At 37.4% G+C, this 17,347-nt stretch overlaps 1 protein-coding gene across 24 annotated transcripts in view; it reads left to right on the top strand.

Annotated features, from left to right (window-relative positions):
- Positions 1 to 17,347, top strand: part of ABCC9 (ATP binding cassette subfamily C member 9) — a 123,601-nt gene that overhangs the window by 95,364 nt on the left and 10,890 nt on the right. For all 24 annotated transcript variants that reach the window (XM_070271041.1, XM_070271038.1, XM_070271042.1 and 21 more), the window contains 7 exons: positions 1,823 to 1,925; positions 10,354 to 10,455; positions 11,037 to 11,157; positions 12,420 to 12,550; positions 13,294 to 13,372; positions 15,272 to 15,380; positions 16,720 to 16,823. In XM_070271041.1, coding sequence (XP_070127142.1) covers positions 1,823 to 1,925; positions 10,354 to 10,455; positions 11,037 to 11,157; positions 12,420 to 12,550; positions 13,294 to 13,372; positions 15,272 to 15,380; positions 16,720 to 16,823 — 749 coding nt within the window. The remainder of the gene's footprint in view (positions 1 to 1,822; positions 1,926 to 10,353; positions 10,456 to 11,036; positions 11,158 to 12,419; positions 12,551 to 13,293; positions 13,373 to 15,271; positions 15,381 to 16,719; positions 16,824 to 17,347) is intronic.

Genomic DNA, 17,347 nt, shown 5'->3' with positions numbered 1-17,347 from the left:
GCCATTATAACTAGCTTCTGTGTTGTGCCATCCTTGCCTGTTAATGCCATATTTACCTCCTTCACTAAACAGTGGGCTTCTCAAGAGCAGAGGTCCTGTCTTGTTCATATATATTCTAATGTCTCACTTAGATTTGGTGCTTGCTAAATGTTTCTGAAGGAGTAGATGAAAAGCTACTTAACATTGCAAGTACAGAATGAATGGCCCTTACATGGATATATGTCTTTACAGTTCGTATCCACTGTCTTAGTAAATCCTATGACCCTGTAAACCATCCTACCTTTTAATCATTCACTCTAGTTATCTCTAAAAGGATCATCACGAGGGGAGTCACGCTCCTCGGACTGCTTAGTCCCGCCCCAGTGTGTTGCTGTTCAGTGCAGGTCCTCTTGTGCATGGCATTTGGGTCAAGGCTACATAACTCAAAGTGAAGTAATTATTTGGCTCTGATTGTAGAATCCTTTGATTATTGTAGATCAGATGTTGCTGTCTGATTCAATTATCTGATTTATGTGGTTTGGCATATTGGAATGATCAGATCGATTGGCCAGATATCAAGTATCTGCTTTATATTGGCCTGTATGGATGGCTCCAGGGGCCAAGGGAACACCCCACCCGAGACTTCTTCATTCTTTGATATAAGTGATGGTTTATAGTAAAGTTTTGCAAATTGATTTGAAGATTTTGGGGGACTTGTGGCAGTCTTTTATCAAACAGGAATCACCGCTGGGCTGTCAGATGAAATTTGGCTGTTGCTTCTAAACATAACGCGTAGACAGGAGGTCTATACAAGGCTAGCCATGGCCGCAGAGAACGAATAAACCACATTCCAATTTGGTGTTTCCTCCAGCCTTCAAACCAGTGATTTTAATTATATTATCCAGCTTTCCATTGTTACTGTTATTCAGAGAAAACAGTCGAAAAATGAAAAGAGGCAATTTTATGATTTAGGAAAGCTTTCTCACATTTAGCACGAGTGTCCATGAGAGCATGGCTCACAGGTTCAAATGGATAACGTTTTTATTAGAAGTTTAATTTGCAACACAGATTTTGGTCTGATTCTATTGTTCACCAAGAATGACCTTCCTCTGGTCAAGGATAAATATCTCAACTGTACATGTCACAGAACCCTGTTAGTACAGCAGCCCAGGAGTTACTTTTGTGCAAAGACCATCCTTACAAATAGTTTTGAACTTTGGAGCATAAGATACCCTATTTAACAAGCACATCTGCCATCTCGGAAGACTCCCATCTTCTGCTTCCTGTCACCGCAGTTTCCTTCTTTGGTTCCCAAAAACACCAGGCAGAAAGAGTAATTTAAAAGTATATATTTGTCTGCTACAAATGCGTAGTTTCCTGTCTCCCCTGGTTTTCATCCAGCACCTTGCACCCAACTCTAACTGTGCCATTTGGAAAAGTATAATAAATACAATCAAAAGCAGGTAGAACCTATTGCATTTCTGTACAATTTATCCTGGTTTTTGTAAGGCCCTTGCAACATAGGTCATGCCTCGTTTTCATGGCCACAATAATTACATGGAAATTTATGAAATGATCTTTAATAGGACTTTGTCATCAGACAGATTCCTTTTTGCAGCAGGGGTCTGAGAAAGGAAAGAAACACGGGACCACACCATCTCTAAGTCAGGGTGCCGCAGAGCAGTAGCAGCTGGCCTTTATTTTGAAGTAGGAGTCCTTTTACTAGTCATTCATCCCAGCCGTTTGTCACTATGTTGAGTAAATAGTGTAGTAGTAAGTGTGGCTGTTTTTTATTATTTCTCCTGTTGTGTGGCTAACATCATAATATTTTTGTTTTCTGCAGGCATGAAACCAGATTTAAGCAACGTATGCTGGAACTGACAGACACAAACAACATTGCCTACTTATTTCTCTCAGCTGCCAACAGATGGCTAGAGGTCAGAACGGTACGTTCATCTCATGATTTCGAAATGGAAGCCCAACAGAAAGGAGGCCTGGTGCAAAGAGGGAGCCAGTTGTAAAAATTAGTCTTCCACTGAGATTCACATTTTCTGGACTTTAAAATAGCTCAGGTTTGTTTATCTTACAGATGAAATTTGTTGTAATGTTTTAGCTAATGGCAACACAAATAGCCCAAACAGCAAAAATTCATTTCATGTTCATTAGTCTCTAGATTACATAAGTTAATGGAATGGCAAATATTTGTATAACTTCGGGTTTTTTTCAAAAGAGCAAATTTGACAAGTAAACAGATGCACTCATTTCCTTCACTGAGCTGGACAGGCCTGGAAGAGACGGTGACTTTTCATGTTTTAAGTCAATTTAGGATCACCTTAGCACAAAATGTTAAAAAAAACTGCGATTAAGCAACTATTGCTTTCTTCTTTCCCATATGAAGTAGGAGAACCAGCATTAGCTTTGTGATTGGCAGACTTGGTCCAGCAAGTTAATGAATTTATTTGAGTCCCAGTTCCCCATTTATAAAATAGCAGTAAAATTTTTTTCCTCATGGGAGTGTTAGGATTAAAAAGTAATAATATAAATCCTCTAGCTCACTGATTAGCAAATGCACTAAATTTATCTTTTGAATGGATGGATGAATGAATAAATGAATGGAAATAGTACCTGCCCTGGTAAGTGGTTATCAAGCCAGCCAGCTGGAGTAGGAAGTAGGAGACAGATGAGACGCAAGTTCCAGAGGGAAGAGACTATAGTTTGCAGACTGGCCTGCATAATCTGTAGTATGAATAAGCTCATATGGTGGTAATGATGAGTTGACTGTAACCTTTTTTTTTTAAATAATCATCCATTTGTGAAGAGGAAAAGGAGCTTTATCTGTACTATTCTTTTTCTGTGTGTGTGAGGAAGATTGGCCCAGAGCTAACATCTGTTGCCAATCTTCCTCTTTATTTTCGCTTGAGGAAGATTGTCATTGAGATAACATCTTTGCCAATCTTCCTCTACTTTATGTGGGATGCCGCCACAGTATGGCCTGACGAGTGGTGCCAGGTCCACGCCTGGGATCTGAACCCGTGAACCCTGGGCTGCTGAAGCAAAGCACATGAACCCAACACTACACCACCTGGGCTGACCCTATCTCTACCATTCTTAGACCTCACTTCCACTGATCAAGCATCTCTACTGTCTGCAGGCTTTCATTCAAAACTCAATAGATCGAAGAAGGCAGGTGGAAAAGGGAATTTGATAAGGTTAAAATGAAGGAGCCCAAGTTAAAATGTGAGTTGTTGATGGATGGATACAGATTGATATGGAATCGTGAGCTTTAGTTGTCGTGATTTCTCATGGTTTACAGAGATTCTCTAATACTGTATGAGTTACTGTGTAGAAATTATTCAGCAATATAACACAATTATATTTCACAGATTTCAGATAGAAGCATTGGTTGTTGATAAGAAATTCTTTCTAGGTAGCTGTGGGGGCAGGACAGAATGTCTCCTGAATTACCTACACAATAAAGGCAGGTGAAGTGTTGCTTAGGATTTATAACAAAACCAAAACATTATTCCTAGATCCTATCTGGACCCTAAATCTTTGTTTTAAGCTTCTGTTTGTTTGTTTAAATTTCTGTTTTCTCCAAGGAAAAAACAATCATCTGAATAATAGAATTAATGACAAAGTAGCTTAGTGAAAGAATGTGCCCAAACCACAAGGGAAAAATGTCAGTAGTAGCCTTTGTACTTGATTTTCCTAAACTTGGAGATCAAGTCTGTTTTCAGGGGGCAAGTGTGTTTGCTTTGGGCCTGAGGTGAGTGTCTTACTTGACTTCTGTTTCTGCTCTTTAGCACTTCCTACTGTCAGGTTAATGGACAAGTGTTTAACAGGCATCTTCAAGCAAACCATATGTTCCATTCTCGTAGCCAGAAGACAAGATATTAGACCCTTCAGACTGCCAAGAAAGGGAAGGTCAGGAAAAATTAGAGAGGAACAGCAGCCAGATTCGGAACGGGTCCGTTTACTTGACTCACAACCCACTGCTTTAACCCCCACGTGAAAAGGCAGCTGGACCTACCGGAATATAAAAGAATTCTAGTTCCACCTGTAGCAACCTAAAGAAAATACTAATATCTGCAACAGAAAGGGCAGAATCTGCCATTCTCTCTGTTACTTTATAATACATTTGTTATTATGTCTTTTCTTTGTTTTCTGTTATAATCCTTCTAAGATTTGCTGTCTAGTCTCATACCAGAACTCTCCCTTAAAAACCAGTGCAAAAAATTAAGGAATCTTTTGCTCTTATTTCTGATGGGTAAAGATACATTTTGATAAGAAACATTGATTTATTGCAAAGTTTCAGGCATAACTGCTGACAGAAGTCAACGTTCAAAGTCCTTTCTGTATGACTTGTCTCCTTTGTCTGTTGTATTTAGTGTCAATAAGTGTATATGGGTATGCACACACACACACTCTCTCTCTCTCTCCTCTAGACAATCCCTGAGATCCAACTTAAAACGAGATTCACTCTCTTTCTGTTCTTATGAGTACACTGAGAGTTTTCTTTAGAACCAGAATATTTAGAATATTAGAATACTAGAATATTTGTTTGAATATAGATGCTATAACCCAAGAGCATAGGCCACAGTGGGAGTGTTGAATAAATAAAAGAGGTCATTCCTATTAGGAAATAACCTTTCTCCCAATTGTACACATGTAAATGACCTCATTACTACTGTGCTTCTGTGGACGTGTCTGCATCACCGGAGACACAATTCCAGTTTGAAATAAATGGATCTTGTGTCAGAAATATGAATGTTGAGATACAGGACCTTGGAGACCAGGGTGTGAACTGCTCTCTGAACCCCACAGCTGGACATATTCTGCCTTGTAAGTCATTTTTAAAAAATAGGTAATGAAAACTTCTATTTGGCCCAGTGAAGCTGCATGGATCTTATCCACAGTATCAACACAACCCCCTCTGTTCCCTGTTCTTTGCCATTTTACTTACTAAGTTAACAAAAATGTCTGCTTACAGCAAATATTCTTGGAGTTCCTACAGCAGAAACACAACTAACCTGGTAGAAGGAGAGGTACAGCATTGGGCATACATCAGAAGAGGCAAGCAAGATTTTCTGACGCAGATCTGGGGATTTCACCAACTCGAATGCAGCGATTCAGCACCTTACTGGAGAGAAAGAGGAGAAAACTCACCATAGCTTTCTGAGGCTCTTTCCTTTCTCTTCATTCCCAATTCTAACTTTCCCAAGCAATGCCATTGAATTCTATAGATAGAAAATCTCAAGGAGAAGGAAGAGAGGGAAACCAGAGTAAAAACACCTTTTGTTGAATTTGGGAAGATCCTTGAGCCTCATCCAATTTTTGTTTATGATCTGATATTTTTTAAATACATAGCTCTCGCTTCTTTTCCTGGTCATGGTAAATCAGAGTTAAGACAATCCCAAGTTATTCTCTTTCTCTGGGCAAACAGTTTTCCCTATGGAAGATTTAGCTCCACTCCCCATATTCATTTCCTATTCATTTTGAATTGGGAGAAAATAAGGGTCACAACACACTCAAATCAAAAAGGATGAGAGTCTAAAAGAATAAAATAATTTGGTGGGTGGAAAAGTAGCCACACTCTGACCACCCGGGTTGCTCTGGCAGCTGAGGGATGTGGTTTTCCTCTCAGTGCGGAGTGAAGTGGGCCACAATTGTATGCAGTGTGTCACTCCACTCTAACCTTTGAACGCTGCTTACGTTCTTTTGTTCAGCACAGCGTTTTCGCTTCATCCCTCTGCACTAAACAATTCCAGTTCTTTGGCATCAGTGTTTCCATTTGCGAAAATTGTGTAACTCTATCTAAAGGCTGTCTTTCCAAGGCTTTGTCTTGCTGTGTGGTGAAAGGATAAAAGAAAATTCACATCAGGAAGCCAAAAAAAGTTTTTTAGAATCAACAGGCTAAAGTGAAAATAGTCTTCAGGATGAACTTGCACGAGAGTCTGTTCTGTGAAACAGCAAAGAACTTTTCTGGGTGTTCCTAACTCCGGGATAGACAGGTGTGCACTGATCTTGTAATCTGGAGGCCGTAATATATTCTCTCAGACACTTGGTGGTCCCGTAGACTTGTACTTCCAAGGGCTGCATGAAGGAAAGAGATTGTGTTGCTGTTAACTATTTACAAGTCTGTTTTAAAGAAAATTACAATTTCACTATAATCCCACATATAGATAGATGTCATTGAATTGCTAGAAATCTGACACGAGGCCTCTGTTTTGACATGAGAATCAAAGGTTTTCCTTCTGGAGAGGAGCATTGAATTTACAAACTCAATGAAACTTATAATTTATCACTCTACAGCTAAAATGGCCTGGGGTGGGCTCTCTTTGAGAGCGTGCAATTCACGTACATAGTAGCTCCATTGTCTACGTTGAATCTCTCATTCCATTGTATCCTGTTGACCACAGGTGTGTTTTCATTGAATTGATTGGTTAGAATGTGCAAGGCCTTAGCAATAGAATGAGTGCTGTTAGTGATCCCTAAGTATTTGCTGTGTGTGAGAGCTATTCAGACTATCTGCTTCTCTTTTCTTAATTTATTGCCTTTAAGCCATTTTGTTGTTCACATATTTGAGAGGAAAGGAAAGGTGTGACTGTAAAACCACTTTCTAGTTCATTAAACTTGTTACGTTTAATGGTAAAGGAAGTGGAAAATGGGAGCAAACGTCAGCTCCTACATTATCAATCAGTTTCACACTTCTGTACTCCTGTCCTATCTGTAGGAAACTTATTGGAATTTAGTGATTTTTCTATGAGATTTCTTGATAAACATCATGCACAAAAGTGCTTCCTCTCTTATGCAGATCAAGGTAAGATTCTGATCAAATGCCTGCAGAAAATTTCCAATTCCTTAGCAAAAACAGTTTTGAGTGGTGATAATAATCCAGGAGTGAGCTGAAAAGTATCTAGTTGGTGTAACTAAAAGAAAACATGAATAGCACTTTCTAAAAAACCAAAAAGTGGAAAGAATATTTTTATAATAAATAAAATAACTATGTTATGGATACTAAACTGCAGACATATTGGCCTCTAAGCTCTCACGTCTATTTGAAGTTAGTAGATTGTAGATTTTGAAAATGGATTCATCCCTTGAAAAATTTGCTGTAAATGTACCTCAAAAAGCTATGCCTTATTCTGAGATGTCAAAGACATTGTCTCTATACATTATCTTTACATGTCAATTTTGGTATATTTTACTTATTGTACTAATAATTAAAATAATCATGTCTAATGGTCATACTGAAAACCTTACAAGTACTTTTGAAAACATTAGGCATGTGAAGGAGACCCAGGAAATATACATTGTTTATTAATGAGTCTTCTCTCTTCACCTGTTTTTACTTCTCTTGCTGGCTCTATTGCCGGGATAAGGCCTACCTATCTATTACCACTTTAATTCAATAGGAAATAGTTTAAGTTATCATCTAATTGAATCTACCATTTATTTCCATATAATAGGTGAATTCGGGGCCCAATATAGGATATAAAAATTCCATGGTAAATTAATTTAACAGAGAGAGAGAGAGAGACAATGAGTGCATAAGGTTTTGCATTTCTTTTGTAATATTTATATTAGGCCTACTGTCTAATTTCCATTTATTGAGACTTAGCGATTATTTTGTTTTTTTGGTTTGTCTTGTTCTATTCTAGTCCTATCCAGATCTGGTCTTTGTAACATAGAACACAGTGTTTTATGAGTTTTTTCCCCCACAATTAAAATAGTAAAAAAATAATAATTTGGAACTGAATGATGAAGTTCATGGCCTAAAGTGTTTTTCACTTTAGAACAGCAAAGAACCCCTAACACTATGCACAGCAAAGCTTTCTAAGAGACAGTCATATTACAGTCCTAAGTGGGGGATTAAAGATCCTAAAACTTCATGTTGGATTTCTCACCTTATCAGAAATGCATCCTTGTAATATTTTTACATGTTCAGCTCTTAAAGTCTGGAGAAGGGACTAGTGGAGAATGAAATGATTCATAGGAATCCTTAAAAAACTCAGAAGTCTTGACTTAGAAGATATTTGGCTCATAGAAAAACTCAGTGAATGTTTTTATGAAGGGATGAATTTATCCAGTCATTTATTCCATAAAGAATTACTAGACCTTTTCAGTGTATTTAGCATTATTCCTGTGACTGGAGATAACAGTGGTAAAAATTTAGACAAAGACTCTGTCTTCTTGGAACTTAGATTCTAGAGAGAGTAGATAAACAAAGAATATATGAACAAATAAGCAAATAAGATCATTTCAGATAGCTTTAAGTGCTTAGAGGAAAATAAAACAGAACAATGGGATAGGGAACAGCTCCAGAGCTGGGGGTGGGTCCACGAAAGGAACGCTTATACTTTTAAAAGAATTTATGAATGAATGAATGGATGGATGGATGGATGGATGGATGGATGGATGGATGTGGCTCTTCTTCCTAAAGAGGTCAGCTGGGTGGAAGTGGAGAATAGAAATTAATAAAAAGATGCCGTGCTTCGAGCCCTTAACATGTATGTTGCCCACAGAAATTTCTCAGAAGCGGCATGGCATGTTTCTTTCTATCAAGCCAGGAACATTTTGCTGGAAGTATCCTCTGGTACTAAGTTTCTGGGACTTAACACAGAAACTCTTTACGAGTGTTTTTTGAAAGAGTAATATGGAAATAACGAATTTATAAGATAACTTTGAAAGTACTAACTTTACACAAGAGAGCTGGAAGGAAAAATTCACGTTGCTGTAAATATTTTAGAAGTATTTTGGGAGCACACTGGCATTTATAAAATAAAAAAGAGCAGCCCAGACTGGTTAGATTCTGCATCCATGTAGCTATTGCTTCAAATAAAGGGAAAAAGAAGCGTCTGACTGGGATCTCACAAGTTGTTAACAAATGGATACAGGGAAGAAGAAGCAATTCAAAGAAGTATTTACTACCTCTGTGGAATTCACTGCCTCAGGGATTAGCTCTGCGTGATTTCTTTCTTTATTCTTTGTAAAGATCATGGGAACCATTATAGGATCAAATTTTAGTGCCTATTTTAACCTTTGATGTTTATTGTGCCCACAAATTTTTAAGCTTGCTTCAAACATTTGAAAGTCATCTAGGGCTAAAAAGACAGCCCTGATACATGGAGGTGTGGAAATCTAACAGGGATGTAACATTTTTATTGCTTTCAAAATCCCTGTGAATTGGGTATCATTTCTATTTTCCAAAGAAGAAACTGAGTCTCAAAGGGGTGAAATGACTTGACTAGCCGGTGATTGGCAAAGCTAGCATTTGAACCCAGATCTCTGGTTCATATCTCTGAGATCAGCGACTGTTCCCCAACAGTTTGATCTTTGGAGCTGTTTTAAAAAGAGGTAGGAATACGCACATGGGGGCTGATTTGAGAAACTTCCATTTGTTGACTTCAGTATGTTAAACACTCCATTATTGCAATTAAAGTCTTATCATCTAGTTACTAGTTGTGTTTTTTTAGAGGGATCAGAGATGTATCTAGCTAGAAAAGGTCATCACCAGTGAGGTGACACTTCAGATGATTCTAGAAAGTGTTCATGCTTGAAATTCTACCTGCTTCTGGGATGTATGACACCTCAGTATGACAAGTGTTTAAGATTTCTTTTTCAAATGAAAAGACGTAACAATACCTAAGAGTGCTGGGAAATGGGGAAGAAAGCGGGTGTTAGAAAATGGACAGATGTCCCCTATCCCTCCTTTGAGTGTAAAGCTGGCCTTAATGAACTTTTAAAATTTCACAAAAGAGTTTATCATTGAGTCATAGACAATTCAGATACTCTAAGACATGCCCATACTTCTAATTTAGGAGCAATAGTACCCTTAGTCTTACTTCCATGAAATCTGTAGATTTAATGTCCCAGACTCTGAGGTCAGATAGTTGACCACAAGTTCAAATACAAATTCCAACGAATTAATGAGAGGCACATTTCTGCAAAGGCCTGCAAGCACACAAAGGAGCTAATCCCAACCCTGACGTGAGCAGGCATGAAATGTAAGGTAGAAAATCAAGTCCCAAAATAACTGCCTATCTGGCAACTAAATGCAGTAGAAAGGGGGGGAAAGGGGAAGCACCATGTCTGATCCTGGTTGTACCACAAATTACAGCTTAATTTCTGGCAAAGTATTTAACTTCTCTGAACACATATCTACATGGATATAATGAAAGCCTTGCATCGCTCCCATTCCAGCCCTAACTGTGTGAGTTATCATTCTTGTGTATCTTAGTTTCCTCTGAAACTTAACAGAATGCACAAGGAGTGACATGGAGTCTCTTAGTGATCCTCTCTCTAAGTTGATGGGGATCTTTGGTTTAAGAACTTGGGAAAAATCTTTTAACATTTTCTCTTACTCCTTTTTAGGATTATCTGGGAGCTTGCATTGTCCTCACCGCCTCTATTGCATCCATTAGTGGGTCTTCCAATTCTGGATTGGTGGGCTTAGGTCTTCTGTATGCACTTACGGTAGGTATACATGAATTTCTCTCTTTTTGTTCAGTGTTGGAGGTACTTCCAGTAGTTATTATCAACTCTTACTCATGGCTGTTAGAGAAGTTTGAAATTCATAACAAAATACTATCCTGTAAATAATAGTAGATTTAGGTCCAATCCTAGCATTCTGTGACAGCATGGATAGCATGATATTGTGAACTAATTTTTAGAAACGTTTCGAACACTATGGTCAGAGCACCCCCACAGCTGTTTGGGAACCCTGTCCTGAGTGATCGACAATCTATTTGGGGGCATTAAAATAATGAATATGAATGAGATAAGTGCAAACAGAGCTACATGCAACTATCTGTTGTGCAGGGAAATCAGGACTTCATAAAACAGTGACATTTGAGGCCCCTTGAAGAAGAGCAGACACCTTCTTTGCCCACTTTGTGCCGTGACATCCTCTCTGGTCTTTGGTATCCTGCAGCACTTATGAATTGTACCACATGATGTATATGAACGGTCCAAGTCGTTCTATCTCTAAATATCCAGTGATTGCAAAAATTGCTACTTCATTTGAAATATGTTAATTTTTTTGGCACCTGACACAGATAACCAATTATTTGAATTGGGTTGTGAGGAACTTAGCAGACCTGGAGGTCCAGATGGGAGCAGTGAAGAAAGTAAACAGTTTCTTGACGATGGAGTCTGAGAACTATGAAGGCACCATGGGTATTGTTCTCAATATTATTTTGTTTCACTTATATATTTATTTTATACAAATATCAGTTGTGTGTCAGATGCATTGTTACTTTTGTTTTTGTTTTCCACTTCAATATCCAGAGAATCCCCTCTCATCTTGACTTTGCTCTACTAGGTACACCTGAAAAGATATGACTCTTTAGGACTGAAAAGTCTTGGATACGGCCAGAGTCCAAATAGATATTATTTAGTAATATTTAAAGAGAATTATAAAAATATTTAGACTTTATTACATTAATTACCAGTCTAAACTATGAACTATTTATTGTGTTCTCTTTCTCAAGACCTTATTAACTTAAATGTCAAGAAACTTGGATCTTAAAATACTGACTGAAATTCTCGGCTTTGCTAAAATAAAATTGGCAGGAAATTCAATACTGAGGACAGAATAATACTTCTTAAATGCAAATCTCATGCTTAAAATGCATTCGTTTGCCTAAATCCTTCAATAACTATCCAGGTCTTCAAGAGCAAAATCCAGATAACTTAGCTAAGACCACTAGACCCTTCATTAGTCAACTCTGACCCACCGATACAGTTTCATCTCTCATCTATCCATACACCTTTCACTCTGGTCGTACCAATGTGCTATGCGTTCTTTTTATCTTTATTCTTCTCTCTGTATATATTTGAAACAAATTTCCCCATCCCACGTTGTTTAAGATTTATCTCAGGCACCATCTCTTCTTGACAATTTCCTGGAACCCTTGGGTTAGCACCATCTGTGCTCCCAGAGTACCTTAGATTGGTCTCCACTATGTGGCTCTCCATGTAGTACCATACACGCTGACTTGTATTCTTCCCCCAGGACACAGCAAGCACCTAAGGCATGTCTTTCATCTCCATATTCCCGATGCCTTGCACAACATCTCTCACATTTTGAGCACTCAAATGTTTGATGACCTACTGACTGAACAAATGAATCAATTCATAGATGAACTATCTTGAATAGAATTGAGTGATGGAATGCTAAAGAGACTTAATGCTGTTTAATGCTCCAAAAACAAACCAAAAAAACTATTTTAAAAGTTCTTAATCTAAAGGCCTTTACTCTGAATGTAATTTTTATGTAAGAAAAAACCCCACAGAATTTTGTTCAGTATTACTTTAAATTTAGAAAAAAATGTATACGTTTGTATGTATAGTATGTAAGTATGTGTGTGTTTCTTTCTACTCCTCCCTCCTTCTCTCTCTCTTTTTCTGTCTTCCTCTATTCCACCCCTACCCCCCAGATCCTTCTCAAGTTCCTGAACATTGGCCACAGGAAGGGGAGATCAAGATTCATGATCTGTGTGTCAGATATGAAAATAATCTGAAACCTGTTCTTAAACACGTCAAGGCTTACATCAAACCTGGTCAAAAGGTATGGAGCTTACTGCCATTTGATTTATTTCATACAAAACCTCTGACGGAACCATTCTGTCACCACCTAAGCTATTGAGACATCCCAGCCAAGTATATTCTCACCGGGCTCACACAATATTCCCTACATTTTACAGGTCAGATTATCTACACGAACGAGAAAAGGGAGAGATAGGATCAGGATCAAATACACGTTCTCTAAGTTTATTGCCATTTATTAGTCTCCCATGAAGATCAGGAAAGTCAACAATACATGTGTTTTTCAAAATTTCTGCCTTCTGGCTCTTAACCATACCAGACATCCCCTTGAGAACTTTTGCATTTGTACTAACTCTAGTCCCCAAATGATTTATTTTCATTATTTTAAGAAGACCGAGTGTACAGAAAAAAATTGACTCATTATACTTTTTATTAAAAAATCATCACTTCTAAGATAAAATGGAATACTTATTAGACCAACAATATACAAAATGCAAAATTTAAGCCACAAAGGAAAAACAACACGACCACATAGAAACGAAAAGAGTTAGAACAGAATCATTGATGATTTAGTGAGGACTCCATCTTCTTATCTTAATAATGATAATTCATAAGGCAGATCTGAGAAGGGAATGATGATTTTAGTGTAACTATTTAAGTAGAATTGCCATTTCACTTTGGTATCTTCTCTAAGTTAAAAATACTTTTGCCCATTTTCTGTCTTTTGTCTGAGTCCTCTTCTCTGAGTGACAGTTGCTTTTTTAGGTGGGCATCTGTGGTCGCACTGGCAGTGGGAAGTCATCCTTATCTCTGGCTTTCTTCAGAATGGTTGATATATTTGATGGTGAGTTACTAACTAAATTTTTTCACTGGCCATGTGATGCTTTACCTTTAAAAAATGCAACATCAACTTACCTAATCCTGCAGAATTTAAAAGCAAATATTTATAAGGACTTTTTGTCCTACAGTCCACAGTTTGAGGCAGGCATCCCAGATAAACAGTCCAGAAGTAAATAAAGAACATAGAATTGGGGAAATAAAATTATTAGCCCTACATTCAACTGTGAAGATTGTTGTTAAAGAATTCTAATACTGATAAAATGAAAACAAGGCCATCAATTTTGAATAGCAATAGATGGAGGTGGCATTTCAAGAGGAAGGAAGAGAGAGGAAGATTGTCTTGCTTTCCACGGATGAAAAATTTAGCTTTCCATCAAAGGAAAATAATGTAAGGAGACAACTAATCTTCATTTTTAATTTTAGTACATGATTCCAACCATCATCGTCTTAATAATGTTGTTTAATAACGTTGAACATTTTGTGAGGAGGCAACCTTTGCTGTAAAGTGCCAAGCACATGTTGACAATATACAAAAATATTTATTCACTCACAAAACTATTAATGATATGATTCATGGAAATAATTTAGTCTTTGCTTTAGAAAAAATATGTCACATTATTTAGTCTATCAAGTGGCCTATAAATAGGCCAGCACATAAGCCATCTAGAATGAAAGGAGATGCAGCAATGTGCTGGACCATCCTTGACCAAAAAAGTGCTTACTATTATTATCTGGAATGATTATGATGACAATGATAGTACTTTACATTTTTATTGTACTTGAGAGTTTATATTATTTAATTTAATCTACACAACAGCTCTTGAGATAAAGAAGTCACTTTCTAAACAACAAAGTTGAACTGTGGTAATTACAGTCTCTTTGGGTTTAGATTCAGGAACAGAGTAAACATCTGCCACTGGGTTGTTAGCAGCTTACTCTTTCCATGGCTCATAATAATACACAGATACTTTAAGGATTTTCAGTGGGATTTGCACTGTAAGTCAATTACATGATCCCAAGACAATTGATGGACACTTTTCATTAAAAAACTGTGGTTATGACAACATATTAGATTAACCTGATGCTTATGAATCCAGAAACATCATTTCAGATCCCATGTGGGCTATCAGTGACTGATTCTCTTTTTTATAGCATTAGGCTATTAAGATTTTAATAGATATTATTCCTGAAAGAAAGTTTAAGCTAATCACCTTGCCTACTCTTGAATCTAAATCCAGCTGGAAAAGGTACTCCAGCTGCCATTTGTCACCTGGCACACTCATCTCATAGGGCAATATTGTCTTTGCACAAAGTGATATGATAAAATAAATCTATCAAGTTGAGAAGAGGACATCAAGATTGCACAAGTCTCTATAAGTCTATGTACAGTGTGGAGAAATTAATTAAAATTTGGTGTCTATATCATAGAATTTACTTTCTTATTTGTAATTCACTATACTGTTCAATCAACACAGGAAAAAGTAAGACAGATAAAAGTCCTTGTCTTCAAGGAGCTTATATTCTAGTTGGTGAAGAGAGACAGTAAAAAGATCAGGAAATAGTATGTAGAGTGTCCTATGAAGGAAAACAAAGCAGGGAACCAGGATAAAGGAATATTGGAAGGAAGAGGACCCACTAAAGGAAGAAAGTACTTTTGGTTCACATGAACCACATAAACTGAATAAAAACTGGAAATTGCTTTAGGAGAAAATAAATAAGAAAGAGAAAATATCATCAAAATGTATATAATTTTTAGAGAGGTATAATGATGTTTTTAATACTTAAATGGAAAGCTTCATCTTCTGAATGTCAACACTGAACTAGGAAAGTACTTTCAATTTTTACACAAATATTTTTCTTGTGATTTTACTGCATGCCTCTGATTTTTGTTTCTCTTTAACAGGAAAGATAGTCATTGATGGGATAGACATTTCGAAACTACCGCTGCACACGCTGCGTTCTAGGCTTTCCATCATTCTGCAGGATCCAATATTATTCAGTGGTTCTATTAGGTGGGTGAAGTATCCAGCAGAAACCCGTCTGCCTCAGGATTTACCCTTTGGCTCGGAGGAGAGTCTTGCTCAGAATCGCTTTTCAAGTAGCTGTGAAATGACATTATCACGAGTACAAGATCAAACATTTTGTCCAACAATTTGGATTGGGGACCCCTAGAGCTGCTGCGTTAACCTGTAGAAGCCAATCCTTTATGTCACTAGGAGCACTTCCCTCTCAGTTTGATTTTACAAAAGTCACTTTTGCCCCTGTGCTTGGGGGCAGTGATTCTTGGCAGACATTTATGAGGTGTTCCACCTAAAGCTAGCCTGCCTGTCTCTTGTGTGTCTGGCCTAGCCTCAGTGGAGACTGACTTTGGTTAATACCTTGATTCCCCCCACCCCTCAGGACTTATCTTTCAGCCAAAACTGCTTTTAAGATGCTGCTACAATCTTCTCCATGTCTGGTTTGTAGTTTACCACAGTGGGGAAAAAGAATGGAAGTATCTACTACCTGCTAGGTGCTTTAAATATATTGTTTCATTAAATCCTCAGAGCATTGCTCAAGTATATGTATTATTATCCCCATTTTACAGATGAGGATTTTGAACCTCAGAGAAGCTGTAACTTGCCCAGGTTCATACACTTAGTAAGTGGTGGAACTGTGATTCCAAATAAAGTTTGACGCCCCAGTCCACCATGGCGTCCTCCACCAGAGCATGTCTCCCCTTTCATCCATCCTTCCTTCCCTCTTGCTCCCCTCTTCCTTCCACTTAACTACAAAGAAGTATTTGCTACCTCCTTTTACTGATTACTCCTTGTCTTGAAGAGAAAATGTGTGGAAGATTGCTCAATATTTAATCAAAAGTTCTGGATGTACCAAGTTATTTAGCAATACCATAATAAATTTTCTCTCTGAATATATTTATTATGAATACTACTATTGTGCTCAGTGCAGCACAGCTCGTCTAAAACAGCGTTGTATGTTCCCATGTAGAATTTGTGTATTTCGCATCAGTTCTGTAGGAATATTTTCCTAGACACTATTAGAGTTGTAGTAAACATAACGTGGAAGTGGATGAATCCAAGTAATGAATTTTATCATATCTTATCATGCATATAAGCTTACTAATTATATCATCAAAAACCATTTTTCATGACATTAAGGTCGTTCATTCATTCATCAAGCATGAATTGAATGCCTGCTCTGTCCTAAGCACTATTGTAGATCCTGGCGATACAGCAGTAACCAAAACAGAGAGGACTTAGATTTTAAGAAAAGAAGAGGAATAAGCAAACATGCATAAAAATTCCTTTATTTTTATTTATTGACTAATTAGCTGATTATTTTCTCCTACAGGTTTAATTTAGATCCAGAGTGCAAATGCACAGATGACAGACTCTGGGAAGCTCTAGAAATTGCTCAGTTGAAGAATATGGTCAAATCTCTACCAGGAGGTCTAGGTATATTTTCTAAATCATACGTTTGTTTTTTACATATGCAATTAATTCTACATATCTCTCTCTTCATTTTATGCTGGAATCACATAACTCTGGTGTTAAATCCCCTTATATTTAAAATAATCTCCTAAAGTCATTAGGACACTTCAAAATCTAGTGATTTTGCGTGAGGTGCAATGGATGAATTGTACAACATTCTGTTGTCTGTGAGCACTCCAAAATATTCCAATTAATACATTTGTCTCTTTAGTCATTTCACCATTGACAGGTACAGTTCACTGTAATCAGAATATTTCCTTGTGGTTGTTCTGTCATGTGATTTACACGTTCACTTACCCTCAGTAAATGGAAAAGAGGACTGAGAGGCTGTTAGGTTCAAAGAATGCTTCGTGCCATTTAGGAGCAGGTGGTTTTTCCACATTGGCAGCCATTTTCTTTGCTGCCAGGAGAGTATATTCTTTTTATTTATATAACCTAATATTTTTGAAGACTATTTTCTATTACCTTTCTGTACTATCAGTTTTGAT

Source organism: Equus caballus, chromosome 6 (assembly GCF_041296265.1).
Source record: "Equus caballus isolate H_3958 breed thoroughbred chromosome 6, TB-T2T, whole genome shotgun sequence".
Taxonomy (NCBI): Eukaryota; Metazoa; Chordata; class Mammalia; order Perissodactyla; family Equidae; genus Equus; species Equus caballus.
Note: the sequence above shows the minus strand (reverse complement) of the source record. Positions and strands in the feature narration are given on the sequence as shown.